This window comes from Alexandromys fortis, unplaced genomic scaffold, assembly GCF_014885135.2.
Source record: "Alexandromys fortis isolate MF-2015 unplaced genomic scaffold, M_Fortis_MF-2015_v1.1 scaffold_420, whole genome shotgun sequence".
Lineage (NCBI taxonomy): Eukaryota > Metazoa > Chordata > Mammalia > Rodentia > Cricetidae > Alexandromys > Alexandromys fortis.
In genome coordinates, this window is record NW_026068289.1 from 201,860 (window position 1) to 213,203 (window position 11,344).

The 11,344-nt window shown below is 45.9% G+C and overlaps 1 protein-coding gene across 5 annotated transcripts in view; it reads left to right on the forward strand.

Moving 5' to 3' along the window:
• LOC126494850 (H-2 class II histocompatibility antigen, E-D beta chain-like) overlaps positions 1-11,344 on the forward strand; it is a 65,588-nt gene that overhangs the window by 39,185 nt on the left and 15,059 nt on the right. For 2 of the 5 annotated variants that reach the window (XM_050132293.1, XM_050132292.1), the window contains exons 3-6: positions 1,195-1,476; positions 2,156-2,266; positions 2,650-2,673; positions 2,944-3,314. The exons of 2 other annotated variants lie outside the window; for them this stretch is intronic. In XM_050132293.1, coding sequence (XP_049988250.1) covers positions 1,195-1,476; positions 2,156-2,266; positions 2,650-2,673; positions 2,944-2,957 — 431 coding nt within the window. In that variant the 3' untranslated portion in view covers positions 2,958-3,314. Of the gene's footprint in view, positions 1-1,194; positions 1,477-2,155; positions 2,267-2,649; positions 2,674-2,943; positions 3,315-10,280; positions 10,403-11,344 lie in introns of those variants that run through there. One more of the 5 variants, XM_050132295.1, reaches the window with a different exon arrangement.

Sequence of the window (11,344 nt, forward strand, 5' to 3'; positions counted from 1 at the left end):
GTATGTGCTTGGGAAATTTCCAAGTCACTGCTCGTAGTTAGCACCACTGTGGCGGGGGGTTCTACAAAAAACTGCTTAGGTATTAGCAAGCCAGGCGGGCAGGGTTGGGAGACTTTCTGGGCTGTTGACTGGTTAGGTCCTCAGGCCATCCACCTGTTAGGACTGGAGTCTGAATCCATGTGGGGCGCCAATGAAGAAGGGCGCTCAAAGGAAATCCCACACCAGCTCAGAATTGAGAATAACAGAGGGCCATTTATTTAGGGGTAGACTCACAGGTCACAATCCTCTGCTGGATTGGGAACAGCAAGCAAAATGCCTCAGCCGGAAAAGAGAGGCCAGACCCATGCTTTACCTCAGCATAAACAGGATAAGAGGCCACGCCCAAGTGGGTGGGTAATTTAAAGGCTACTGGCTGTAGGAATTCTTATAGCAGCTTAAGCATATTTGTAGCTAGCTCTTATTTCCTAAACTAACCATGAAGGCTTCTTTGAACTACATTTAAGGGATGGAGGGAGTTTACAGTGAGCTTCCGTGAGAATGGGATTGTAATGTATCCTCGTGGCTGTTACACCGTGTCGTCTAGACAAAGCAGTAAGAGAAAAGGCCTGGCTCCTTCAATTCAGAGAGAATTCACTCCAGCACCACCTTCAGCTGCAAGCCCACTGCTCTGCAGGGGGTCCGGGTGCAGACTGCAGCACAGTCCCTAAACCCTGCAGCACACACACTGACAGGCCCCTGCTGAGGAGACTGCGACTCCCTGGGTGACACACATTAGGAGAACACTGACCGAAGATATGGTAAAGTTGATTTGTTTAGAGTCCTGCAAAGGGAGATGAGAAAGAGTTCTCAGTAAGACTTCCTGCCTCGCACACAGAACTGCTGCCCTCTAGACAGCAGAAGAGACAGAAACGAGAGACACAACTTATGTACTTAGCTGATGGAGAAATTGCAACACCTGGGGGGGGGGGGCTAAGCTTTTCTTTCCCTACCAGGGAATCCACCTGCAGCTGGTGATTCCTCCACAGAGTGGCGCTGATAGCTAAAGTGTGAAAACAGACACTAAGTCCAGGGACAACTGTGTTAGACTCTGAGTCCTGCCTGGACCTCAGACTGGGTGGGTGGAGGCAGACACAGCCAAACTCCATGGGACAGCTCTGCCCTCATGACCTATTCTCACCTCCATTTCTCCTCTAGTTGAGCCTGTGGTAACTGTATATCCCACAAAGACAGAGCCCCTGGAGCACCACAACCTCCTGGTCTGCTCTGTGAGAGGCTTCTACCCAGGCCAGATTGAAGTCAGATGGTTCCACAATGGCCAGGAGGAGAAGACTCGGGTCGTGACTACGGGCCTGATCTGGAATGGAGACTGGACCTTCCAGACCCTGGTGATGCTGGAGATGGTTCCTCAGAGTGGAGAGGTTTACACCTGCCAGGTGGAGCATCCCAGCCTGACCAGCCCTGTCACAGTGGAGTGGAGTGAGTGGGAAGCTCCTGACCCTGAGAATCCCCGCCCACCCGGGAGGGGCGTGGCTTACCCCTGCCTGTCAGCTTCTGTCTGTGAGAACCCTCCACCTATAGGGCGGGTCTTACCCCTTCCCATCAGCTCTGTTGGCCCACACACTATTTCCAATGGTTCTGCACTGTCCTCTCCTTCAGCATGGCTCACAGGGTAGGTGTGTGATCTTCTACGAGCACCTTTGCCCCTGGGAAGCAGTTATGTCCCCACACACTCTCCTGAGCCTTCAATGACATCACCGGACCAAGGACCTGCTTGGCCCTGGCTGCAGCCTCTGCCTCTGGCTGGGTTGTGTTTCTGCTGCTGCTCATGGAGATGATGGACAAGGAGCAGCGCAGGGTCATGGCTGACCTCAGGGACGTCCAGTCTCAGCTCTGCCTTTGCTTAGCCCTGCCAGCCTCAGGACTGTGCATCCTCAGAGCTCAGGGGCTTCCTGTCAGCTCAGCTCAGGGTGGCCATATTAAATCTCTTCATGCTATGAACCTCTTGCTGTTTGATTGCTTCCAAACATCAGCAGGGTGTTCAAGTACAGCTCCCCTAGAACAGGCTTCTTGCTTGGTCTTAAAACTCTGACTCTAGGGGCCCCAAGAGGGAAACAGGATTTGGGCTGAAAACCACTAAACCGGGCTTCCTTCTCAGGGGCTCAGTCCTCATCTGCACAGAAGAAGATGCTGAGTGGAGTCGGGGGCTTCATGCTGGGTCTGCTCTTCCTCGGGCTGGGGATGTTCATCTACTTCAGAAACCAGAAAGGTAAGGAGCCTGGTGGGGGCCAAGACTCATGGCATTTCAGAGAAGAGACATGACTTTGTTCTCAGGGTGTTGCTGGCCCTGTGACCTCAGGTTTCAGTTATCTCTGAGCCCAACAGTCTGCAGATACTAAAGCATGGTGACCAATGGGGATGGGAAATTTAATGGGATTCTGACCTGAGAAGTCAGAACAGAGGAAGAGTGCAGGAAGAGCCACTAGGCTGCTGTGTGACTGGGACTCTGAGTCCCTCTGTCTGTCCACACACCCCCTGCCCTGGATGCTGTGGGCAGTGGTGCCAGAGGAATCTCAGAGTCTATGTTCTTGTGGGAGGAGGGGGACAGGTCTTCCTCCATGCACTTAGTGTCTGTTTTACTCTCTTCTATAGGACAGTCTGGACTCCAGCCGACAGGTAACACCCTTCAGTCTTCCCTCAGAGACAGATCTGCTTCCCTACAGGGTGGGCTGGGGTGTGAGGGACACCAGGCAGACACACAGCGGAAGATATAGATCCCAGGACACTGAGCCTTGTTTCCCGCACTTACTGAAGGCCTGTGCTCTGCAGCTCTGTTTACTGGGGTCTGAGAAATTCTCTCTGCTCACTGTCATGCAGTCCCTGAGGGGGGAGAGAAGCCACTGCAGAGTTGGGTCTGGAAACTCCACTGTCCCCTGTGCTCTGCAGGACTCCTGAGCTGATGTGATCTGACAAGGCTGAAGGAAGGAGCTCTCCTGTCTCCACGTCATGAAATCATGTCCTGCCTGGCTCAAGTTCCTCCACTGACAGTGTTTTTCCAGGACCTGGCTCCTTCTGGCTATGCAGATCTGTCCTCCCTAATGACACAACCCCTGCCTGGGCCTGCAGCCTTGGGACAGAATTCCCTCCATTTTGTCACCTGCCCTTTGTCTGGAGCTTCTGAGCCAGGCTGCTGCCATGATGAATTCTTTCATTTTTCACAAACAAAGGATGAAAATCGCCTGCTTCATGGATTTCCAAAAAGAAGAAACTCAAAGAGAAAGGAATGATCCACTGTGAAACAGTTTGTGCGTGATACACATGGCAAATTTTGTATAAGAAATAAATTCAGTGTTATACATTACTTGTTAATTAGAATGTTTTTTAATTGAATTGAATTTGAAAGGACAACATATACTCGATATAGCAGGAGCCATTAAAGCACATAAGAGGGGAATCTGTGAGAGCTGTGGTGGAGGAGGGAGCTGTTGCCGCGACCCTGTCACAGCGTGGCGAGGACAGAGGCAGGGCGATGCTCTGAGTGGCACCAGCCCCATCCTTCCCTCTGTGGGTGGGATTAGAAAGGCCCTTGCATTGGCTGAGAATCTGGAAGGTTCTGCTGTCGGGTTCCACCTGATGAGCCAGTCTCCAGTTACCTGAGGTTTCTCGCTGGTCTCCACACATAAAATTAACTGTAGCAATTTAATCAGGCTTGAAGAAACTAAGCAGCAAACAAAATAATGCTTTCACAGGTCAATATGCTGGTCAGTAGGCTCCTGACAGAAATATTTCCTAGAGAAATTTCTAGAAGAAATAAACCTATGAGGAGAGGGAGATGGCTCTGTGGATGGAAGCGTTTGCCATGCATACAAGCGACCTGATTTAGACTCCTGGAACCACCACCAAGATGAGAGAAACAAATTTTCAAAGGTGTCCTCCTAGACAGACAGACACACATTTTTAAATGGAAATTTTAAAATTAATGTAAAAAGGGGGCTAATGTGTTTAAAGACTGTTTCTACAGAAAGTTAAACCTATTTTCTTCTCTCTCTCTCCCTCTCCCTCTCCCTCCCTCCCCCCCCCCCCCCTCCCTCTCTCTCTCTCTGTGGTCGTTTGAATGAATTTGGCCCCCATAAGCTCATAGGGAGTGGCATTAATATGCGGTGAGGCTTTGTTGGAGGAAGTGTGGTCTTGCTGGAGGAGGCTGGGTGACACAAGCCTTTCATCCAGACCTTGAGGCTGGAGGACACACCTGTAACCTAGCCACACCTTCTGTTGTGTCACTGTGGGGCAGGCGTGGGGGTCTTTTTCTCAAGCATCACTCAGTGTGACAGTCAGTCACTTCCTGTTGCCTGCAAGACGTGACTCTCGGCTCCAGCACCGTGTCTGCCTGCACCCCTCCATGCTCCCCTTCATGATCGTAGTGGACTGAACCTCTGAAAGCATAAATGACCCCCTCAATTAAATGCTTTCTTTGTAAGAGTTGTTGTGGTCATGGTGTCGCTTCACAGCAACAGTAAACGCCAACTAAGACAGTGTGTTCTCTGCTAGTGGTCATGTGTGAACATGCATGTGGAGCTGGAGAGTCACACCTGTGTCTTCCAGAGGAACTCTCCACTTTCTTTTTGAGGCAGTGTCTCTGGCTGAACCTGGAGGACACCGGTTGATCCTCCTGTCTCTGCCTCCAAGGCAATGGGATTCCAGGTCACAAGACCCCAGGCCTGGCTCTTTCTGTGGTGTTGGGGCCCTGAGGTCAGGTCACACACTTGTACTGCAGCACTTACTGACAGAGCTGTGACTGCTGCTGTATGCGTCCATTTCAATAAACACATTTGATATCCATTCCCTGTTGATTAATGTGCGGAAGGACTTAGGTCAGAATCAGAACCCGAGTCCTGAGGTCGATGTACAAATAAGAAGAGGTCAGTGGGGATAGAAGATCGATTCCCCGCTCAGTCCTGTCAGTACTGTAAGTCACTGGTGAATAAAATTAAAACCAAACTGAAAACACGACGTCATGTTGTTACAGGAATTTTATCTACGTTGTGGCCCAATGGCTACTGGAGTTAGCAATTGGTTCAAGAGGTGGGGTTCACATTCTACTGGTCAGAGTGGATCATAGTGTTCTCTGCAGGCTCCATAAGGAATGGGTCCCAGGAAGAAGGTCGTGAGGTCTTTTTCAACACAAAAGTAAAGAGTGGAGCAGCCTTGTGTTTCTTGGTCCTTTGTGATTATCTCAGTGTTTTTATCTTTAATACTTGTCCATCAATTTTATTTTATACTAAACAGAAATTACTTTATCTGGTGCCCACACGAGGCATTACTAAACAGCACACAGGTGACGTAATTCCACCTTTCAGACTGAGCTGGCCACCACTTCAGTGCAGTGGCGAGCAGAGAACATAGACCCCCCCCACCCCTTTCCCAATTCCCTCTTAACCTGATTACCTGTGTTTGGGGATTTCCACGGATGCCCTCCCAGGCACCAATCCCTGGCTCCTCACAGTACATCTGTGTGTCCACTGCTACCCTCCCCGGCCAACTCTGATCAACATGCACAAGTGCCGCGGTGCACAAGTGCGGTGGCAGAAGCTAGTGCCTTGTGCATTTCTCCTAGCTTTCTGAGCCTGAGCTGCCTTGGTGGCAGCCGGCTCCACCTGCTGGCCAGATAGCGTCACTACAGCTGATTACCTTTGCACACCCCATCTTTGAAGCATTGGTGTCAGAGCTGGAAAGACGTTGGGAATTTTTAAATGGTGAATTAGGCTAATTAACTAATTGAATAACTATAAATAAATATTTTTTAAAAAGAGAAAAAGAAGGGGGACAATATGAAAATCTTACCCATGTTAAAAATTGGACAAATCACAATGTAGGGGATAAGGACCCTGCTTTCTGCTACTATGAACGAGATGCAAATAGGAAAGATAAATGAAGAGAGAAACAACCTGGCTGGGATTGACAATGTTGGTCATAATTATTATCACCTTGGTAATTCATGTTTTATCCTTAAAAATGGCTTGATAACTGTGCCGAATATGAGAAATTTACTTATAAGATACAAAGCTTAGACAAACTTACTATTCTTAACATACAAGCTTTAGAAAAGGATACACTGATAAGATACAAGCTTTACAAATTCTCACTACTGGAAATAGTAAAAATGTAACTGATAAGATATAAGCCTTAGAAACACTAATGGAAATAAAAATTTGACTGATAAAACGCAAGCCTTGGCAAACTTATTAATAAAACTATCCAGACACAGGAGGAGGAATTCAGAGCAGAATCTACCACACTATTACGTTATGACATTGAAGAGGAAAAGCACAAGGGTGTCAGAAAATCAACCATAGTGGGACAATCACCAAATGGCAAGTATCCCCAAGGTATGAATGAGCTTACTGGAGTCCTGTTGAAATGTTAGATTTGAAGAGATTTAAGGAAGCAACAGTTTCATGGTATGCATTCATCTTTTGTGAGGTCAGGATTAAATTCATTGGCAACTAGTAACAGAATTATTCCACAAGACTAGAAAGACTTGGCTACAGCAATATTGGAAGCTGGTCCTCAGTTACAATGGAAGACTTGATGGAAAGATGAGGCTAGGGTCATTGAACAATGAACTAGGGTTGGTTAGAGCTATTTAAATTTCCCAAGACCAATTGCTCAGTGAAGGTAGAATGCTGTTTTGCAAGGACAGACTATATATGATAAAATTCTTTGGCAATATGCCATACAGCACCTTTAAATGCCTAGGACTGAACTGAAGAAGGCAGAAAGGGGACTGAGTTATTTACTAAAGTTATAAGATGTGGGATTCCCCTCTGTGTGCTGTGAATACCACTGGTTAAAAAAAAAAAAAAAAAGAAAAAAGAAACTGTCTTGAGCCCGTGATAGGGTAGAACTTAGTTAGGCAGGGAAAACTAAACTGAATTCCGGGAGAAAAGAGGGGGAGTCAGGGAGAAGCCACGGAGCTGCCGGAGGCAGACATCCTAAAAATTTGCTGGTAGGCCACGACATCATGGTGATCCATAGATTAATGGAGATGCGTTAAATTAAGATGTAAGAGTTAGTAAATAAGAAGTTAGAGCTAGGCCGGGCGATGGTGGCGCACACCTTTAATCCCAGCACTCGGGAGGCAGAGGCAGGCGGATCTCTGTGAGTTCGAGACCAGCCTGGTCTACAGAGCTAGTTCCAGGACAGTCTCCAAAGCTACAGAGAAACCCTGTCTCGAAAAACCAAAAAAAAAAAAACAAAAAAGAAGAAGTTAGAGCTAATGGGCAAGCAGTGATTTAAATAATATAGTTTTTGTTTGATTATTTCAGGAGTCTGGGCAACTGGGAAATGAACAAGAAGCCTCATTACAACAGTTATACAAGGCCCAAAAGAAGTCTTCACTGATTTTTTTTTTTTACAAAGATTGACTTCAGCTGTGAATAGAATGATAGAAGACTTCAATTTAGAAAAATATTCATTGAATTTTGGCTTTTGAAAATGCTAATTCACAATGCAAAAGGTAATCGGGACTTTAAAGACGAGATTTGCAGCCATGGATGAATGGATCTGACATACGTCAATATGGAATCTCTGGTGATACTTGGATGGGACAGGTGATTTCCAAAAATTTTAAGAAAATGAAAATTTTCGATGTTTTAATTGCAGTAAACAAGTTCATCTAAAACAAAATTGTAGATGCATCATAGAAAACATCATAGAAACAATGTTTCTTTTCAAGAGATAATCAAAACAGAAGGCCCTAAGATTCAGGAATATGCAGAAGGGGTAGCCAAGGTCAATGTTGGCCTAATGAATGCTGATCAACAAGGGACAGTCAAGGGAACACTTTGCATTGGAAAATGCCATAGGGGGACCTCTCACAGGCCCCCATGTTAAATTTGGTTCAATCAGTCCTTGTCAGCATAGGGGAAACTCAGAGCAATTAAAAGAACTAATGTCTGCTATGAAAAGCAGTACTGCTCTGGATGACAGAACAGCTTCGGTAGGTAAGACAAATTTTCAGAAGACACCATAAAACAAATATTTGGCAAAATTCAATAATTGACCAAAGACCAAAGCTAAAAATAAGGACAAAATGCATTGTAATAGAAAGGTTTGGTTGACAAAGGTGGAGGTAACCATAATTTCACCAAAATCTTGGCATGCAGACTGGCCACTTTAGGAGGTAAATGTTCAAATTCTTGTGATTAGAACTTTATCTCAGGAACAAAAAAATTCTAGATGGGTCAAATAAATAGGACCAGAAGGACAGACAGGAAAATTAAAACCACATGTGGCTAATGTAGCAATGAATTTATGGGGATCTGATTCATTACAGCAATAGTAAACACAGGTCAGCATTCCTCAGAAGCAAGCTGTAAAGTAGAGAATGTTTCTGAGATAAATATTCGGTTGTATTCTCAAGAGCTGTCACAGACTGTTCAGGTTGTACATAAACAGGACACAACTGCTGGTAGCCTTATGAGGATACTGACAGCCCTACCTTTAAAATGGTTAACTGGAAAACTTGTATGGATGGAGCAACGGCCTTAAACAGCAGGAAAATTACAGGCACCAGGACAGCTGGGACAGCAGCAGTTAAATGCTCAACATTCTGAAGAATCTAGCAGTCTTTGCAATTCGTTAAAAGAAATCTGGAAAATGGAGAATGTTAGCTAATTTGAGAGCCATAAATAAAGTAATCAGCTAATGGACTCTCTACAGCCTGGAATTCCCTTGACTTCTCTATTCCTTATGCATAGTCTATTATAGTGATTGATTTAAAAGACTGTTTCTTCACTATACCTTTACAAGCACAGGATAGAGAAAACTTGCCTTCGTGGTGCCCACTTATAATAATTCTCAGCCCGTTAAAAGATATCAATGGAAAATTAACCCAGAAAGGATGTTAAATACTCTCCCTTGTGTCAATGTTTTGTAAAACAACCATTGGAAACAATTTGTGGACAGTTTCTTTGATCAATAATTTACCATTATATGGACAATACCTTACTAGCTGATTCAAACACAGATACCTTAGAAAAAAAATTTGAAGAAGTAAAGAAAATACTGCCTTTGTGGGGATTACAAAATGTTCCTGAGATACCAAGAGAAGATTCTAGTAATCACCTATGGTATGAAATAGGTTTGCAAAAAATTCAATCACAAACAGTACAAGTCAGGAGAGATCAGTTGTGAACCCTTAATGATTTTCAGAAATTGCTGGGAGATATTCACTGGCTACATTATGGATAAAAAATGAACATTGGCAAAGAGCCTGCAGTAATTTTGGGGAGGTTTTTAACAACAAATATCCCAAAAGCAAGGGACTTCAGCTTATAAAAAGAACCAGTTGGGTCAATCCTCACATTGTGTGGGGATCACTAATATCTGGAACCCCTACATTCTATACTAACGCATACCAATCAGGAAAGGCAGGTGAGGAGGAAGGTGGGAAGGAGCTGGAAGTAACTGAGGGAAGGGGAAGCATAATCCAAATATATTGTATGAAGAAAAAATTTAAAGTTTTAAAAGAGAGCCCTTGGTACAGCTCTGAGCACCAAGTCAGGTGCCCCTAATCTTTAGCAATAAATTCCAGTGATTTTCACTGCAGGGTGGGAAATCCTGCCCTGAGAAATATCAAGACAGATGAAGGGGTGACTAGCAGAACAGAGTAAATGAATGTTGGGGTTCCTATACTGAGCTGTCACTCAAGGTACAGTCTTAATTTAAGTCATTGTGTGATTATTATGCAGCAAGATGTTTCTATTTCACAAACAGTTTGATTGGCTAATATACAGTATTTCATACCTTATGTTTAGTGACTGTCTTCTTAAACACTGTATATGCCTCCCTGAGCTAGTCTTCTGTCCTTTCTCAGGATAAAGTAGGAGGGGAATGAAGAATAGAGAGATTTCCCTCAGCAAATGGGAAGTCACGGATGGGAACCGCAGTAGGGACTAGCCTCCTGCAGGTTAAATTGTCCTGAGGCGGATGACAGTGTCCAGGCTAACCTGAGAAGAAGAGGTGGCTCAGCACAGTGTCTAGTCAAATGCTGCAGTCACACACTGATCAAAACTTTACAAGCCTGAGCTCAAGCCCTCTGCTTAACAAAAGAAACTGAAAATTTCAGAAACACCTTCACACTGAACCTCTGTCCACCAACTGATGATACTGCCCGCCTCTGCTGCTGATTGGTTCCTCAGCACTGAAGGTACCGGGGCCAGCACCAGTGGGTGGAGCCGCTCACAGTCCTCCGTCAGCTAGGCTGGCCTGCTTCTGTGGCCACCATCCTGTCCTCTCCTCACCATGATGGGTGTGTGGCTCCCCAGAAGCCTCTGGGTGGCAGCTGTGACTGTGACGCTGATGGTGCTGAGCCCTCCCGTGGCTTTGGTCAGGGACCCCCAACGTAAGTGTGAGCACCTCAGGGGCTGAGCAGCTGCGGGTGGGGAAGGCAAAAAACCAGCTTCCTTGGTCTGCACTAGGTCTTCTTTCTTTGTCGTTTTTCATTGACTGCTTCTTTCAATGATAGGAATCTCAAACTATTTCCATATAAAAGACTCTTGGATGCTCCTTTGAGACCTGTGAATGGACTCACAAATGGATCCTGTCCCCCTTCTTCCTCCAGCCTGATCTCACATATCTAGGGTTTGGAAAAGATGAAGAAATCAGAGTGTTAAAATAATGACCTGCCCAGAACCTCTCTAAAATATTAAGATGATTTTACAAAAAGAAAGAAACTGTGTAATTAAGGGCAATTGGGCTGCCCCATCCTAGAAGACTGTGTTGTGCCCTCCCTGGGATCCGTGGCATTAGGACTTCTGGCTAATAAGCCAGGAGGGATTGAGGGCATCTTCTCTTCTCTCCCAGTGTTTAGGAGCCCCGCAGCCCTGTGGTGGAGGTGCTGTCGTGGGAAGTCGTCAGTGTGCTCTCCCTATTGAAGGGACCTGGAGCCGACCCCGGTACCCAGGGCTTGTGTCCGCCTCCTAGACAAGGAGCATCCATGGTGTGCTCCCAGTGCCCTGAAGACTTAGCCGTTCCTCTGACAGCCTCGCTCAGGATGGCATTCGCTGTAGCTCACGCTGGCCCACACTGTTTCTCTAGCAACAGCCGCCTTTCTGCCTGAGTATAAAGGAGGGGGTTCAACTGGTTTTAGACATGAGATTCTATTTCCATATATCTACAGCGCTCAGAATCAACAATTTCATACAACTCAACCTGTACACCCCAAGCAGGGGTACAGATAGCATGAAGGCTACAAACTTCTCCTGGGTTAGAAGCCAAGCAGCAAATAAAGACCTATGCAGGGAATTAGGATACATAGAGAGGGAGAAAGAGAGGGGGGGGGGAG